This window comes from Eschrichtius robustus, chromosome 4 (genome assembly GCF_028021215.1).
Source record: "Eschrichtius robustus isolate mEscRob2 chromosome 4, mEscRob2.pri, whole genome shotgun sequence".
Classification (NCBI taxonomy): Eukaryota; Metazoa; Chordata; class Mammalia; order Artiodactyla; family Eschrichtiidae; genus Eschrichtius; species Eschrichtius robustus.
Genome location: NC_090827.1, coordinates 49798350 through 49815855, shown reverse-complemented (window position 1 = coordinate 49815855; position 17506 = coordinate 49798350). Strand labels below are relative to the sequence as shown.

Sequence of the window (17506 nt, the reverse complement as noted above, 5' to 3'; positions counted from 1 at the left end):
CCTTACCCTAGGTCTAAAATCAGTTTCCTTTTCTCTTTCTACTTTTATCTTTGCTGAAGTCACTAAAGATACAGTAATAGCAGTCATAGTTACCTTACCCTTCATTCTTCCAGCTCTCTCTCCTCTGTTGTTTTATTTCTGCCCTCTTTTAAGTCCACAGGGGGGCTTCCCTGGTGGCACAGTGGCTAAGAATCCGCCTGCCAATGCAGGGGACGTGGGTTCGAGCCCTGGTCCAGGAAGATCCCACATGCCGCAGAACAACTGAGCCCGTGCGCCACAACTGCTGAGCCTATGTGCTGCAACTACTGAAGCCCACATGCCTAGAGCTTGTGCTCCACAACGAGAGAAGCCACCACAATGAGAAGCCTGCGCACCGCAAGGAAGAGTAGCCCCCACTCGCCACAAATAGAGAAAAGACTGCGCACAGCAACAAAGACCTAACGCAGCCAAAAATAAAATAAATAAATTTATTTTAAAATTAAAGAAATAAATAAAGTCCACAGGGTAACAGTAATGGAGGGTTGTATTCTTGTGATAATTATCTGTCAAGAGCTGTAAAGTGTCTGTAATTTTACCCTATTTGCAAGCTAATAAACTAGCCAGTTATTGTTTTATGAATGCTGGTAGAAGATATGAAACTCCTGTATCAGAAACAAAAGACCTTATTACTAAAGGCACAGCAGGCAGCATGAGCATGGTATTGGTGTCGGTTCCCATGTCCTCCAAGTCCCATGGAGATGACATATGTGAGCCTCATGGGTCTCTGTACATGCAGTGGGTTATAGTACAGGAGAAGAGTACTGTAAGAAGAGCCAGGGGACCCACCACTTTATGGCAGCCTGTAAGAAAGCTTGCATTTTGTTTGGGGAGAGATTACATAATTCCTCAAGCTTGCTCACCGTGAACATAGCCTTGAGAACTGGCCCAGATAAAAAGTGGTTAGAGCCTTGCATCTCTGAGGTACCCAGCAAGAACATACAGGGATGCTTAGGACCCATGGCTGATTGCCTCTCCCAACACTGTATACCTTAGGCAACCTCCCTTTTGTTTGAAGTATTAGCAACAATAAAATCACATTCTAATCCTCTTCCAAGGTGCTGTCCCTTGACAGTTTTTCATGCTGGGTGGTACTATTCTTATAATGCTTTGAATATATGTATTTTGTCTAGATTTTCACTTTAAGTAATTCCAAAGAAAAACACGTATCAGGGGCTTTAGATAGGCAAAACTTAGTGATCTGTGACTTCTGAGTGTAGTTATCTTTGAACTCTCACCTGAGTGACAGTGAACTAAGTTATTAGATCATGAATATTACCAGTGTTTTAAATGAGAGGGGAAATATGGTGATGTATTGAACTGAAACCCAAGAAGATTATGTAAAGAAGTGATTCTTAATCTTTTTTCAGTCAAGAATGTCTCCCTCAAGCATGTATAGATGAACCCTAATAAAATTTTGTCTGCAGCTTCAGGAAGTACCTAGACCCCCTGAAGCCCATCTAAAATAAAACTCCTGAGGCTAAATAGTTAACAGATGGCTTGAAGGATATTTAAACAAACATCTTAAATAATTTGCAATTGCATTTTGTTTTGTTTTTTTAAACAACACAGAGATGGTCATCCAGTGGTTCCCAGTTCTAAGAGGTCTGCTGTTTCAGCTCCAAAGTCAGCCAAATCCAATGGTAAGGATAAAGTCATTTTATGACAGCAAGTAGTTATAGAGAGGTAACAGTTTTTTTCCCCAAAAGCAAGTTTGGATACTATCACTAAAATGTTTTTATTGCCCCTCCAGACTGTTTTGCAGGATCTGAGTGAAAAAATTACACTTAAATAAAAGCATCTCTAATATTCTGTGCATAATAGGAAAGAGTAGAGCAGCATGGCATTTAAAGCCAGATAGAACTGAGTTTATAAGTCCTGTGTAACCTTAGCAAGTTACTTGATCTGTATCTAAGCCTCTATTTTCTACCAGTAAAATAAGAACATTAATAGTATCTACCTGTTAAGGTTATAATGAGACATAAATACAATAATATACTTACAATGATTGTCACATAATAATTTATTCAGACAGTTACTAAATTTCTTCTCTATGCCAGGCAGTGTTCTGGGCATTGTGAATATAGCAATGAGTAAACAAAGTATCTGTCTTATATTCTAGCATAGTAATAGAAATTGTAATCCTAATAGTTGTGGCAGCAAACATTAATTTAATGCTTTTTCTGGACTAAGTATTCTTCTAGGTGCTTAAATCCTCACAGCAACCCTGTGAGACTAGTATTACTATTATCCTCCTTTTATAGAAGGGGAAACCAAGGCACAGAAAAGTTTGATAACTTGCCCAAGCTACAGGGTTAATAAATAGTCAAGCCAGAATTTAAACCTAGGATGTCTGACTCCATGCTCTCATTTACATAATCAAGCTCAGTAAATGTAGCTTTTATTGATAATATTCATATAAGAATGTTAGGTACAGGGGAATGTGGTTGAACTTAAAGAGTATTTGAAATGTAAATCCAGTACGTCTTATGTAACTAAACTTTTAGGTTATCAGGCAGTAGTATCTAAATACCAAAATAGCTAAAAGAAATCTGCCAATTGCAGTTGTAGTTTGATTATCTTCGTTCTCTGTTGTTATCTGAATGCCTTAGGGGTCCTTCTTGCTGCTTTCTAATAGTTCTGGTTCACATTAGAGTCAAACTACCTCACAAAACAGTCAGGAGAGCATTTTTCTAGTGACCTCTGAAAAGACTCCTGTTTGTAACTTTCCAGGCAGAGGAGGGTAGCTGTGCCCTGCCCCCTTGTAGAAACTGCCTAGTAATCTGTCTTTATGGGATTCTCTGACCTAATTTCTTTATGAATTCTGAAAATCACATAGTATCAATAATAGGAACTCTCTTGTAGTGATGAAAATGTAAAATGGTACAACCATTGTGGAAAACAGTTTGACAGTTTCTTAAAAATTTAAACATATGCCCACCATACGATCCAGCCGTTCCACTCCTGTTTGTTTACTAAAGAGAAAACAAAGCATATATTCATACACAAAAACTTGTATAGGAATTTTTTAGCAGCGTTCTTTGTAATAACCAAAATCTGAAACCACTCAAATGTCTAAAATCTGTTGAATGAATAACCATTTGTAATATATCCAAGCAATAGAATACTACTCAGCAATAAAAATGAATAGATTGTTGATACATGCAACAACATTATTAAAATAAGATAGGTATGCTGAATGAAAGAAGCCAGACAAAAAAAGAATCCATATTGTATTATTCAATTTATACAAGATTGTACAAAAGTGCAAATTAATCTGTAGTGACAAAGGAAATCAGCGGTTGCCTGGGGACAGAGGGGGAGAGAGGAACAGGGGGAACAGGGGGGAGAGATTACAAATAATAAACTATTGTGCTTTATACTCTTCCAATATGAGTCTTTTGAACCAGTGGTTCATTTTTGGATACTTTTTAATTATTTTTCCTGGCAGTTTAATAAGGTATCTCCTGGAAATAATGAATCTAATTTTTAACTGTAGGGGAAACAATATCATTTTTAATATATGTATTGAATTTTTGTGCTGATGCCTAAGAGTTAAAATCCACATTTGGTTTATAAATATACTAAAAGTCCTTTCCAGTTGTATCCATACTTATTTTCCTGTGTTAAATTGATAGTGTTTGTGAAATGAGATAAAGGGCCTGCTATCTTTCCAGTGACTATATAGTTCAGCACCTGTAATGTCTCTTCCATTTAGTTGGGAAAATCTATATTTAGTATCTCACACTAGAAACATTTAGCCCAAACTGAGCTTTTATGTAAACTATTTTCTTTTAAGAAATTGGCTTTGTCCTTGGAATAAACCCTTCTCTAATATTTGATTCCGTTTAGTTGATTTTAAGTCACTTTGTGATATGACCTCTCTTAGTGTATTAATAAAAATAAGAACATGCACAGAAATATGGGTTTTCTTTCACTATTTTGTTGTCCCTAATGTGGTTCTGAGTGGCTCATCCTTTTCTTTCTGTTCTTCCTTCAGGTCATCACATTGTGGAGCCTTGTGGCAAACCGGCACTCACACCTAATAACTCATTCTCCAAGGTAAGTGAAAAGCCACCTTCTTTGTGTCCTACTTCCTTATCTAAATAAGTAGCTTGTTTGTATTTTGAACCAAACATTTCATATTTAAATATTTGCCTTTTTTAGACACATGTATTGATTTTTAGATACATGTACTTAGTGAACTAATAGGACTTACTAAGTAACACACAATGAAAAGCCCACACACAAGTAACCCTACATCATCGGGCACACATTCAGCTCTTAAATAGGCTAATTACTTATATAGATAGCTTTAGTGCTGCGATTTTTAATTAATGTGCACAATTCTTTTGGTTGTCTCTTAGATACCCAGAAGAGAAAAATGTAATTAAGAGTGGGTTAACATTGACCAGCAGTGACTCTCAAATGACAGATCTCTGCTACTAGTGAGGCAAAACTGTAGTGGCAAAAGAAATAGGCTTACTTGCTTTTTTAAAGACATAGAAAATGCTTTAATACGTAATAAAATGAAAGAACCTAAATCATTTAAGATTATCGCAGGGAAATCTGGAGGTGTTTTAACAAAAATATTTTAATACGTAACTAAATTCCACTTTCAAGCTCTTTATTTAAGGCTACATTTATACCCATTTGTTTGGCTAACATTTCTTTTTACTTTCTGGCATGTAATATACACAGCTTGCAGCTGGATCTTCATTTCATGGAACTGTTTTATCTCACACATATCTCATGCAATCTATTCTGAACCTCACTACTCAAATATCTTTCCATGTAAAATCCAGAGCTGAGGCATTTCCCTCCTAGTAATCTGAAAATCTTATCGGCTCAACAAGATTTCTGGACGTGAGCTGGGTTTAGTGTAGGAGGAGAAAATGAATTAATTGACCAGAAGCCCCAAATTCTATGCCTTTCATTTCACTGTGTTATCTCAAACTTGTGAAATGGTTTAGCATGTCTTGAAAAGATATTGCAACAGAAGAATTATAAGGCAGAAATGATTGGGACACAAAAATAAAAATTTCTTGGTGTCTGTATGTTTGTAGATTGAGATATAGCTACACGTTTTGTTCTGTTTATTCATAAAGTCTCCAATTTCACATAGCTGAAGTAACTGAATTTGCATGTGTTTCTAGTGTTAGTCATGCTGTAAAGTGCTTATTTTCTTTGTAAATATCACCATGTTGTGAAAGGGAGAAAAAGTAGAGTTTCTGTTTAAATTAACATAAAACCCTAGAAATTAGACGCAAGAGGGAGGAGATAGGGGGATGTATGTATATGTATAGCTGATTCACTTTGTTATACAGCAGAAACTAACACACCATTGTAAAGCAATTATACTCCAATAAGGATGTTAAAAAGAAAAAAAAAAGAAATTAGAACTTCTGTTATTCGTGATTGCAAACATTTTTTGTTGGAGTTAAAATCTTCCAGGAAGTCTCCCAAACGATATTCTGTCCTTGAATACTAATGTCTGTACTATGAATTCCTCATGAAGAGTGGAATTTTACAATCCAGTGAAATTTTTTGACATTACGTAACCACTATTTATGAAGAGATAATTTCATTGCATCTACTATCTCTACCTTTTATCTTTTTTTTTTTAACATCTTTATTGGAGTATAACTGCTTTACGATGGTGTGTTAGTTTCTGCTTTATAACAAAGTGAATCAGTTATACATATACATATATCTCTATATCTCTTCCCTCTTGCGTCTCCCTCCCTCCCATCCTCCCTATCCCACCCCTCTAGGTGCTAGGTGGTCACAAAGCACCGAGCTGATCTCCCTGTGCTATGCGGCTGCTTCCCACTAGCTAGCTATTTTACATTTGATAGTGTATATATGTCCATGCCACTCTCTCACTTTGTCCCATCTTACCCTTCCCCCTCCCCATATCCTCAAGTCCATTCTCTAGTAGGTCTGCGTCTTTATTCCCGTCTTGCCCCTAGGTTCTTTTTTTTTTTTTTTTTTTTTTTCTGGAGAGTTTTTATCATAAATGGGTGTTGAATTTTGTCAAAAGCTTTTTCTGCATCTATTGAGATGATCACATGGTTTTTATTCTTCAGTTTGTTCATATGGTGTATCACATTGATTGATTTGCGTATATTGAAGAATTCTCGCATCCTTGGGATAAATCCCACTTGATCGTGGTGTATGATCCTTTTAATGTGTTGTTGGATTCTGTTTGCTAGTATTTGGTTGAGGATTTTTGCATCTATATTCATCAGTGATATTGGTCTGTAATTTTCTTTTTTTGTAGTGTCTTTGTCTGGTTTTGGTATCAGGGTGATGGTGGCCTCATAGAATGAGTTTGGGAGTGTTCCTTCCTCTGCAATTTTTTGGAAGAGTTTGAGAAGGATAGGTGTTAGCTCTTGTCTAAATGTTTGATAGAATTCACCTGTGAAGCCATCTGGTCCTGGACTTTTGTTTGTTGGAAGATTTTTAATCACAGTTTCAATTTCATTACTTGTGATTGGTCTGTTCATATTTTCTGTTTCTTCCTGGTTCAGTCTTGGAAGGTTATACCTTTCTAAAAATGTGTCCATTTCTTCCAGGTTGTCCATTTTATTGGCATAAAGTTGCTTGTAGTAGTCTCTTAGGATGCTTTGTATTTCTGCGGTGTCTGTTGTAACTTCTCCTTTTTCATTTCTAATTTTATTGATTTGAGTCCTCTCCCTCTTTTTCTTGATGAGTCTGGCTAATGGCTTATCAATTTTGTTTATCTTCTCAAAGAACCAACTTTTAGTTTTATTGATCTTTGCTATTGTTTTCTTTGTTTCTATTTCATTTATTTCTGCTCTGATCTTTATGATTTCTTTCCTTCTGCTAACTTTGGCTTTTGTTTGTTCTTCTTTCTCTAGTTTCTTTATGTGTAAGGTTAGATTGTTTACTTGAGATTTTTCTTGTTTCTTGAGATAGGCTTGTATAGCTAAACTTCCCTCTTAGAACTGCTTTTGCTGCATCCCATAGGTTTTGGGTCGTCGTGTTTTCATTGTCATTTGTCTCTAGGTATTTTTTGATTTCCTCTCTGATTTCTTCAGTGATCTCTTGGTTATTTAGTAACGTATTGTTTAGCCTCCATGTGTTTGTCTGTTTTACGTTTTTTTCCCTGTAATTCATTTCTAATCTCATAGCGTTGTGGTCCGAAAAGATGCTTGATATGATTTCAATTTTCTTAAATTTACTGAGGCTTGATTTGTGACCCAAGATGTGATCTATCCTGGAGAATGTTCCGTGCGCACTTGAGAAGAACGTGTAATCTGCTGTTTTTGGATGGAATGTCCTATATATATCAATTAAGTCCATCTTGTTTAATGTATCATTTAAAGCTTCTGTTTCCTTATTTATTTTCGTTTTGGATGATCTGTCCATTGGTGTAAGTGAAGTGTTAAAGTCCCCCACTATTATTGTGTTACTGTCGATTTCCTCTTTTATAGCTGTTAGCAGTTGCCTTATGTATTGAGGTGCTCCTATGTTGGGTGCATATATATTTATAATTGTTATATCTTCTTCTTGGATTGATCCCTGGATCATTATGTAGTGTCCTTCCTTGTCTCTTGTAACATTCTTTATTTTAAAGTCTATTTTATCTGATATGAGTATAGCTACTCCAGCTTTCTTTTGATTTCCATTTGCATGGAATATCTTTTTCCATCCCCTCACTTTCAGTCTGTATGTGTCCCTAGGTCTAAAGTGGGTCTCTTGTAGACAGCATATATATGGGTCTTGTTTTTGTATCCATTCAGCCAGTCTATGTCTTTTGGTTGGGGCATTTAATCCATTCACGTTTAAGGTAATTATCGATATGTATGTTCCTATGACCATTTTCTTAATTGTTTTGGGTTTGTTTTTGTAGGTCCTTTTCTTCTCTTGTGTTTCCCACTTAGAGAAGTTCCTTTAGCATTTGTTGTAGAGCTGGTTTGGTGGTGCTGAATTCTCTTAGCTTTTGCTTGTCTGTAAAGCTTTTGATTTCTCCATCAAATCTAAATGAGATCCTTGCCGGGTAGAGTAATCTTGGTTGTAGGTTCTTCCCTTTCATCACTTTAAGTATATCATGCCACTCCCTTCTGGCTTGTAGAGTTTCTGCTGAGAAATCCGCTCTTAACCTTATGGGAGTTCCCTTGTATGTTATTTGTCGTTTTTCCCTTGCTGCTTTCAATAATTTTTCTTTGTCTTTAATTTTTGCCACTTTGATTACTATGTGTCTCGGCGTGTTTCTCCTTGGGTTTATCCTGTATGGGACTCTCTGTGCTTCCTGGACGTGGGTGGCTATCTCCTTTCCCATGTTAGGGAAGTTTTCGACTATAATCTCTTCAAATATTTTCTCTGGTCCTTTCTCTCTCTCTTCTCCTTCTGGGACCCCTATAATGCGAATGTTGTTGCGTTTAATGTTGTCCCAGAGGTCTCTTAGGCTGTCTTCATTTCTTTTCATTCTTTTTTCTTTATTCTGTTCCGCAGCAGTGAATTCCACCATTCTGTCTTCCAAGTCACTTATCCGTTCTTCTGCCTCAGTTATTCTGCTATTGATTCCTTCTAGTGTAGTTTTCATTTCAGTTATTGTATTGGTCATCTCTGTTTTTTTGTTCTTTAATTCTTCTAGGTCTTTGTTAATCATTTCTTGCATCTTCTCAATCTTTGCCTCCATTCTTATTCCGAGGTCCTGGATCATCTTCACTATCATTATTCTGAATTCTTTTTCTGGAAGGTTGCCTATCTCCACTTCATTTACTTGTTTTTCTGGGGTTTTTTCTTGTTCCTTCATCTGGTACATAGCCCTCTGCCTTTTCATCTTGTCTATCTTTCTGTAACTGTGGTTTTTGGTCCACAGGCTGCAGGATTGTAGTTTTTCTTGCTTCTGCTGTCTGCCCTCTGGTGGTTGAGGCTATCTAAGAGGCTTGATGGGAGGCTCTGGTGGTGGGTAGAGCTGACTGTTCGCCCCTAGGTTCTTCATGACCATTTTTGTTTTGTTTTTTAGATTCCATATATATGTGTTAGCATACGGTATTTGTTTTTCTCTTTCTGACTTACTTCACACTGTATGACAGACTCTAGGTCTACCTTTTATCTTAATAAAAAAAGTAAAATCTTTAAAGCAAACCACCCTTTATTTGTATAAAATTATTTTAATTTATTCTAATCATTTAATATTGCATTTTGCCCTAATCATCTTTCTTTTAATACGCTACGTGCCATGAAGTGCTTCATTCATAACCACTGAATTTAAAAGTTACATTCCATTTAATTATTACTTTATAGTTATGAATCCATTGCAATTTTCCTTAAATTGAGATGAGGTTTAGACTAGATTTGAAAATCTTTATAGCCAACAGTTGATCAGATTGCTAAACTGAAGACTATGTCCATGTAACAACTTCACAAATACTTAAAAGATTGACTTTTTTTTCATTTCCCTGGACTTCTAAGTTTAGTAGGTCTATTTAACTTTTCTAAAAAGTTCTGTGGAAGACAGATCCCATAGAGTATGCCTTAAAAAGAGATTTCTGCAGTCAAATAAATTTAGGAAATACTACATAATACATTTCTCTTTTGACAACTCAAAATTTATATTAGTAAGCATTGTGAGAATTCTTGGAATAAAAATATTGATTTAATGTTGCTTAATCTAGTGTTTCCAAGCATATGTGATGATGGAAAGTCCCATACCCTTTGCATATTTCATTGCACTGGTATCTCCTAGAAGCACTGATCCAAGAAGGGGAAATATAAAAAGGATATTGTACCGAGAAAGAAGGGGAGAAGGACATGGAGGGACAGTGTGCAGTCCCTCCCTAATCCTGGATGTTAGTAAAATAGTAAACTAATGATTTGCTTTGATTTTATACTTTAGGTTAATGGGGAAGAAATAATTGAAATTTTGTACGCTGAAGGAAAATGTTCTACTTATCAGATGAAGGAATCAGCAAACCTGGTTCTGTCCAAAGGTAGTTTCCCAAATGAGTCATCCAGTTACTCTAAATGCCCTAATAATTCAAGTAATAAAGAAATGTTGGCAGCCTTTCTTATTTGCCTTACATGTTCCTATAGCTTTAAAAGGAAAGATTATTGTTCAGAGAAATAAAAGAACAGCGTAAAATTAATATTAGCTGCACTACTTACGAATGTCCAGTATTCATTCTCATCTCTAAGATTAAAATGATTTTTAAATGATTGAAGAGATAGCAGTTTTGTTTGATAATTGTTTCTTGTATTTTTCTGAAGCAGCAATTCACTGGCTACCTAATAACTGAGACATTTTTTCTTGGGGATGTTTGGGCTGCCCTATTATATCCTTAATCTTTGTAACATAACTTCTTTGGTTGAAACTTCCTTAGTTTCTTTTATAAATTAACAATTTGGGATTAAGTTAGAGAAATAAACATTAAATTATTACTGTCCTTTGAAAAGGTGTATCACAGAGATTGATTTTGGTTTATTCAGTTGCATTTATGTGGTCTTTCATCATAACAGCCAAAGTAGTTCTAGAACTAAAAATGCCTGGGTCCCGTTAGTGTAAACTACTTTTCCTTTCATGGCTGCTTTTTCAAAGTGGATGCTTAAAATTTGAAAGACCTGGCATATTATATTTGACACATTGTCTCTTTCTCATATCAATATTTTTTAAAGTAAAACCCCATGTAAATTACTGTTTTTCAAGAATCTGATGTACAAGAAGATGATATTTATGATGATCCTCAAGAAGCTGAAGTTATCCAGTCTCTGCTGGATGTTGTGGATGAGGAAGCTCAGAATCTTTTAAAACAAAATAATGCAGCACGAGATGCCTGTGCTCCAGGTAGATGAACCAGAATGAGTAAGTTGGTACACTAAAGGAGTACAGGAAGGCCTCTACAGAGCATTTTAATTCCTCTTGGCCTATTTCTTTCTTTCCCAGGTGCATTGAAAACCAGTGGGAAGTTATCTGAAGAGAGAGCAGAAGATACAGACTATGATGGTTCACCTTTACCTGAAGAGTTTACGGAGGTAAGGATAATACCTAGGTAAACACTCTATGATGCTATATCTCGTTAGAATTCTCTGATGAGGCCTTACCTCTCCCTACCTATCAGTTTCCCTTCTGAGTATTAAAGATAATATCCTGATGGCTGGTTAGTAACTTCAGTAAGAATTAGAACTGATGTCATTTACTCATTTTGGAGAAAGAACTTGCCTTTAAATCATTTAACCTCTTTTGGTGAAGGTTTCCATTCAGGAAAAAAGTGCCCAAAAACCTTTTTTTGTTGTTTTTTGTTTTTTTTTTTTTTTTGCATCTTCATTATTGTTACACCAAATAAAAGTTGGTAATTCCAAGATCCCATTCCAGTTAATACCTAACCTAGTTAGAAAACTTGATTTTTATCCTTGAATGCTTGTTTTCTTCTGCCCCTCATGGATCCTTGGTCTTAATTATCATGGAAACATCTCATTCTTTCATTTATTCCGTGGCTTTTGCTCTGATTGCTCTGCAATTTCAGTTGAGACATGTTTCAAAAGATTTAGACAGCTGACATTCATAATACATTAAACTAGTTGGATGCAAACTAGTAAAAATAAGCTGTACAGGAATTAGTGCTTAATATATAGTATATACGTTTGTTAAAATCTTAAAAAAAATAAAACCCCAAAGTTGGAATCATCTGAGATTAATTTTATTTTTTGCATTTAAGAGTCATCCTATGCCAGGGAAAGAATTACTATTCAAGTTTCCCCAAGCCAAAAAAAAAAAGAAGGAAGAGAAAGAAACAATTAATTTTCAAAAATGTAATCATAGACTTATTTAAGACTAAGACTTCAGATCTTCTGGGACATTGAGCTGACTAAGAAAAAAGCATGAAATAGTAGATAAACAATATGTATGCCAGCTCAAACTAGGCAACACCCTATTTATATGAATCTGATCTTGCCCATTGTTCTAGGATAATTTCCCTCACAAGTCCTGATTCTTCCTATTGAACACCTTCAAAATTGTCAAAACTAAACTGGTGTCAATTCTTACCATGCATGTACCCACACACAATCTCATATACACAATATTATTTTCATTAAATACTTATATATAATTAATGTGTGTAAATACAAGGAAGCTTATATCTGTTTTAGTATGTATTTCCTAATCTAGAAAAATGGTTACACAAATATTGAATAGCTCACAATGTATCATGCTGTAGTGTTTTTACTTAAGTTATTGTTCTTTTGTACTATCTAAATATTAATAATTATAACAATAAGCTCTTTGAAAAAGGTTTTCTGAACATTTTAAATCATACTATAATCATATTTTTATTAATACTATTTAAAATACCCCTTAAAATGTGTGTTCTGAAGTCTCTTAACTAAGACAATAAATAAAAATCTTTAATTTCCATTTCAAAATCCAATGCCTTTTCTTTAAAAAAAAAAAGCTTAACATAATATAGATTCTCTTTTACACTGAGCTGTTATAACAAAAGTTTATAGCAGAAAACTTCATTCAAGTTGCTTTTTTTATTTTGATAACGAAGACATTACATCCTCACTGTAAAAAAAATATTTTAAACAGAATCATTTAAAAATGCAAGCTCCTTTTTTTACCCACTCCTCATCTTCATCTGAGATAGCTATTGTTAAAATATTGGTTTTTACCCTTCTATTATGCATATGAAAACATGTAATTTTTTTTTTCACACACACACACTGTATTTTATTTTTACAAGAGATAAATAGACTGACACCAAGCATTGTACATGGATGACCACAACAAAAGCAACAATGATTGCAATTACCAAACACGAAACACACTCATACTATGTCATAATATTGACATTCAGTCCAGTAATCCTCCACTGTAACAGCTCCTTTACTTTGCAGTGAAAATTGATTTGTATATTCTTTGCCTCTGACTCCTTGTGGGATTTTTTTTTTTTAAATTCAGACAGAAAGTCACAAAAATTATACTCATCCTCATCAGTTCACTCAGTCCCATGTAATTAATTTTTTTTTCATCTTGATCTTTTGTTAGCACTTTTATGAGTTCATCAGTTTTTCATTAGAGTTCTGAAAATGCTTATTCATTCAGTTCAGCAGTACAGTCAGTTACCAGAAACCTGTACTTGTCAGAGTCTTTTCCATGAATTTCTTGAAGATGAAAGCCTTTTATAGGAACATATTTGCAAAAGCATCAGAGTATACCCAGAACTCTCTGTAAATGATAAAAGACTTAAAAATGACCACTGTTTCATAATAATGCAGTTGACAAGAAAATTAGTTATTTCTGAGATATACATTTTAAAGTAATAACTAGGATTATGACTTATAACATTATACCAGAACATATAAGATTTTTAGAAATTTCATGTAATGTCTGAAACATTTATATTAACATATTTCCCTACATATTTCCATACAAATACAAATATAAGATTTTTAGAAATTTCATGTAATGTCTGAAACATTTATATTAACATATTTCCCTACATATTTCCATACAAATACAAATATAAGATTTTTAGAAATTTCATGTAATGTCTGAAACATTTATATTAACATATTTCCATACAAATAACCCAATGAAAGTTTAGTATTAGTTGTTTTGTTTGTTTGTTTTTTTATACTGCAGATTCTTATTAGGCATCAATTTTATACACATCAGTGTATACATGTCAATCCCAATCGCCCAATTCAGCACACCACCATCCCCACCTCACCGCAGTTTTCCCCCCTTGGTGTCCATATGTCCATTCTCTACATCTGTGTCTCAACTTCTGCCCTGCAAACCGGCTCATCTGTACCATTTTTCTAGGTTCCACATACATGCATTAATATACGATATTTGTTTTTCTCTTTCTGACTTACTTCACTCTGTATGACAGTCTCTAGATCCATCCACGTCTCAACAAATGACTCAATTTCGTTCCTTTTTATGGCTGAGTAATATTCCATTGTATATATGTACCACATCTTCTTTATCCATTCGTCTGTTGATGGGCATTTAGGTTGCTTCCATGACCTGGCTATTGTAAATAGTGCTGCAATGAACATTCGGGGGCATGAGTCTTTTTGAATTACGGTTTTCTCTGGGTATATGCCCAGTAGTGGTATTCCTGGGTCATATGGTAATTCTATTTTTAGTTTTTTAAGGAACCTCCATATTGTTCTCCATAGTGGCTGTATCAATTTACATTCCCACCAACAGTGCAAGAGGGTTCCCTTTTCTCCACACCCTCTCCAGCATTTGTTGTTTGTAGATTTTCTGATGATGCCCATTCTAACAGGAGTGAGGTGATACCTCATTGTAGTTTTGATTTGCATTTCTCTAATAATTAGTGATGTTGAGCATCTTTTCATGTGCTTCGTGGCCATCTGTATGTCTTCTTTGGAGAAATGTCTATTTAGGTCTTCTGCCCATTTTTGCATTGGGGTGTTTGTTTCTTTAATATTGAGCTGAATGAGCTGTTTATATATTTTGGAGATTAATCCTTTGTCCATTGATTCGTTTGCAAATATTTTCTCCCATTCTGAGGGTTGTCTTTTCGTCTTGTTTATGGTTTCCTTTGCTGTGCAAAAGCTTTGAAGTTTCATTAGGTCTCATTTGTTTATTTTTGTTTTTATTTCCATTACTCTAGGAGGTGGATCAAAAAAGATCTTGCTGTGATTTATGTCAAAGAGTGTGCTTCCTACGTTTTCCTCTAAGAGTTTTATAGTGTCCAGTCTTACATTTAGGTCTCTAATCCATTTTGAGTTTATTTTTGTGTACGGTGTTAGGGAGTATTCTAATTTCATTCTTTTACATGTAGCTATCCAGTTTTCCCAGCACCACTTATTGAAGAGACTGTCTTTTCTCCATTGTATATCCTTGCCTCCTTTGTCATAGATTAGTTGACCATAGGTGCGTGGGTTAATCTCTGGGCTTTCTATCTTGTTCCATTGATCTATGTTTCTGTTTTTGTGCCAGTACCATATTGTCTTGATTACTGTAGCTTTGCAGTATAGTCTGAAGTCAGGGAGTCTGATTCCTCCAGCTCCATTTTTTTCCCTCAAGACTGCTTTGGCTATTCGGGGTCTTTTGTGTCTCCATACAAATTTTAAGATTTTTTATTCTAGTTCTGTAAAAAATGCCATTGGTAATTTGATAGGGGTTGCATTGAATCTGTAGATTGCTTTGGGTAGTATAGTCATTTTCACAATATTGATTCTTCCAATCCAAGAACATGGCATATCTCTCCATCTGTTGGGTATCATCTTTAATTTCTTTCCTCAGTGTCTTATAGTTTTCTGCATACAGGTCTTTTGTTTCCCTAGGTAGGTTTATTCGTAGGTATTTTATTCTTTTTGTTGCAATGGTAGATGGGAGTGTCTCCTTAATTTCTCTTTCAGATTTTTCATTATTAGTGTATAGGAATGCAAGTGATTTCTGTGCATTAATTTTATATCCTGCAACTTTACCAAATTCATTGATTAGGTCTAGTAGTTTTCTGGTGGCATTTTTAGGATTCTCTATGTATAGTATCATGTCATCTGCAAACAGTGACAGTTTTACTTCTTCTTTTCCAATTTGTATTCCTTTTATTTCTTTTTCTTCTCTGATTTCTGTGGCTAGGACTTCCAAAACTGTGTTGAATAATAGTGGTGAGAGTGGTCATCCTTGTCTTGTTCCTGATCTTAGAGGAAATGCTTTCAGTTTTTCACCATTGAGAATGATGTTTGCTGTGGGTTTGTTGTATATGGCCTTTATTATGTTGAGGTAGGTTCCCTCTATGCCCACTTTCTGAAGAGTTTTTATCATAAATGGGTGTTGAATTTTGTCAAAAGCTTTTTCTGCATCTATTGAGATGATCATATGGTTTTTATTCTTCAATTTGTTAATATGGTGTATCACATTGATTGATTTGTGTATATTGAAGAATCCTTGCATCCCTGGGATAAATCCCACTTGATCATGATGTATGATCCTTTTAATGTGTTGTTGGATTCTGTTTGCTAGTATTTGGTTGAGGATTTTTGCATCTATATTCATCAGTGATATTGGTCTGTAGTTTTCTTTTTTTTAGTATCTTTGTCTGGTTTTGGTATCAGGGTGATGGTGGCCTCATAGAATGTGTTTGGGAGTGTTCCTTCCTCTGCAGTTTTTTGGAAGAGTTTGAGAAGGATAGGTGTTAGCTCTTCTCTAAATGTTTGATAGAATTCACCTGTGAAGCCATCTGGTCCTGGACTTTTGTTTGTTGGAAGATTTTTAATCACAGTTTCAATTTCATTACTTGTGATTGGTCTGTTCATATTTTCTATTTCTTTCTGGTTCAGTCTTGGAAGGTTATACCTTTCTAAGGATTTGTCCATTTCTTCCAGGTTATCCATTAAGTTGGCATAGTGTTGCTTGTAGTAGTCTCTTAGGATGCTTTGTATTTCTGCGGTGTCTGTTGTAACTTCTCCTTTTTCATTTCTAATTTTATTGACTTGAGTCCTGTCCCTCATTTTTTTGATGAGTCTGGCTAATGGTTTATCAATTTTGTTTATCTTCTCAAAGAATCAGCTTTTAGTTTTATTGATCTTTGCTATTGTTTTCTTTGTTTCTATTTCATTTATTTCTGCTCTGATCTTTATGGTTTCTTTCCTTCTGCTAACTTTGGGTTTTGTTTGTTCTTCTTTCTCTAGTTCCTTTAGGTGTAAGGTTAGATTGTTTATTTGAGATTTTTCTTGTTTCTTGAGGTAGGATTGTATTGCTCTAAACTTCCCTCTTAGAACTGCTTTTGCTGCATCCCATAGGTTTTGGATCGTCGTGTTGTCATCGTCATTTGTCTCTAGGTATTTTTTGATTTCCTCTTTGATTTCTTCAGTGATCTCTTGGTTATTTAGTAACGTATTCTTTAGCCTCCATGTGTTTGTGTTTTTTATGGTTTTTTCCCTGTAATTCATTTCTAATCTCATAGTGTTGTGGTCAAAAAAGATGCTTGATATGATTTCAATTTTCTTAAATTTAGTGAGGCTTGATTTGTGACCCAAGATATGATCTATCCTGGAGAATGTTCCATGCGCACTTGAGAAGAAAGTGTAATCTGCTGTTTTTGGATACAATGTCCTATAATATCAATTAAATCTATCTGGTCTATTGTGTCATTTAAAGCTTCTGTTTCCTTATTTATTTTCATTTTGGATGATCTGTCCATTGGTGTAAGTTAGCTGTTAACATCCCCCACTATTATTGTGTTACTGTCTATTTCCTCTTTTATAACTGTTAGCAGTTGCCTTATATATTGAGGTGCTCCTATGTTGGGTGCATATATATTTATAATTGTTAAATCTTCTTCTTGGATTGATCCCTTGATCATTATGTAGTGTCCTTCCTTGTCTCTTGTAACATTCTGTATTTTAAAGTCTATTTTATCTGATATGAGTATTGCTACTCCAGCTTTCTTTTGATTTCCATTTGCATGGAATATCTTTTTCCATCCCCTCACTTTCAGGGTGTATATGTCCC

At 34.9% G+C, this 17506-nt stretch overlaps 1 protein-coding gene across 12 annotated transcripts in view; it reads left to right on the top strand.

The window, feature by feature from the left end:
• Nucleotides 1-17506, top strand: part of PTPN13 (protein tyrosine phosphatase non-receptor type 13) — a 228129-nt gene that overhangs the window by 185970 nt on the left and 24653 nt on the right. For 11 of the 12 annotated variants that reach the window (XM_068542688.1, XM_068542686.1, XM_068542695.1 and 8 more), the window contains 5 exons: nt 1609-1679; nt 4037-4098; nt 9908-10001; nt 10715-10852; nt 10952-11040. In XM_068542688.1, coding sequence (XP_068398789.1) covers nt 1609-1679; nt 4037-4098; nt 9908-10001; nt 10715-10852; nt 10952-11040 — 454 coding nt within the window. Of the gene's footprint in view, nt 1-1608; nt 1680-4036; nt 4099-9907; nt 10002-10714; nt 10871-10951; nt 11041-17506 lie in introns of those variants that run through there. The other variant, XM_068542697.1, reaches the window with a different exon arrangement.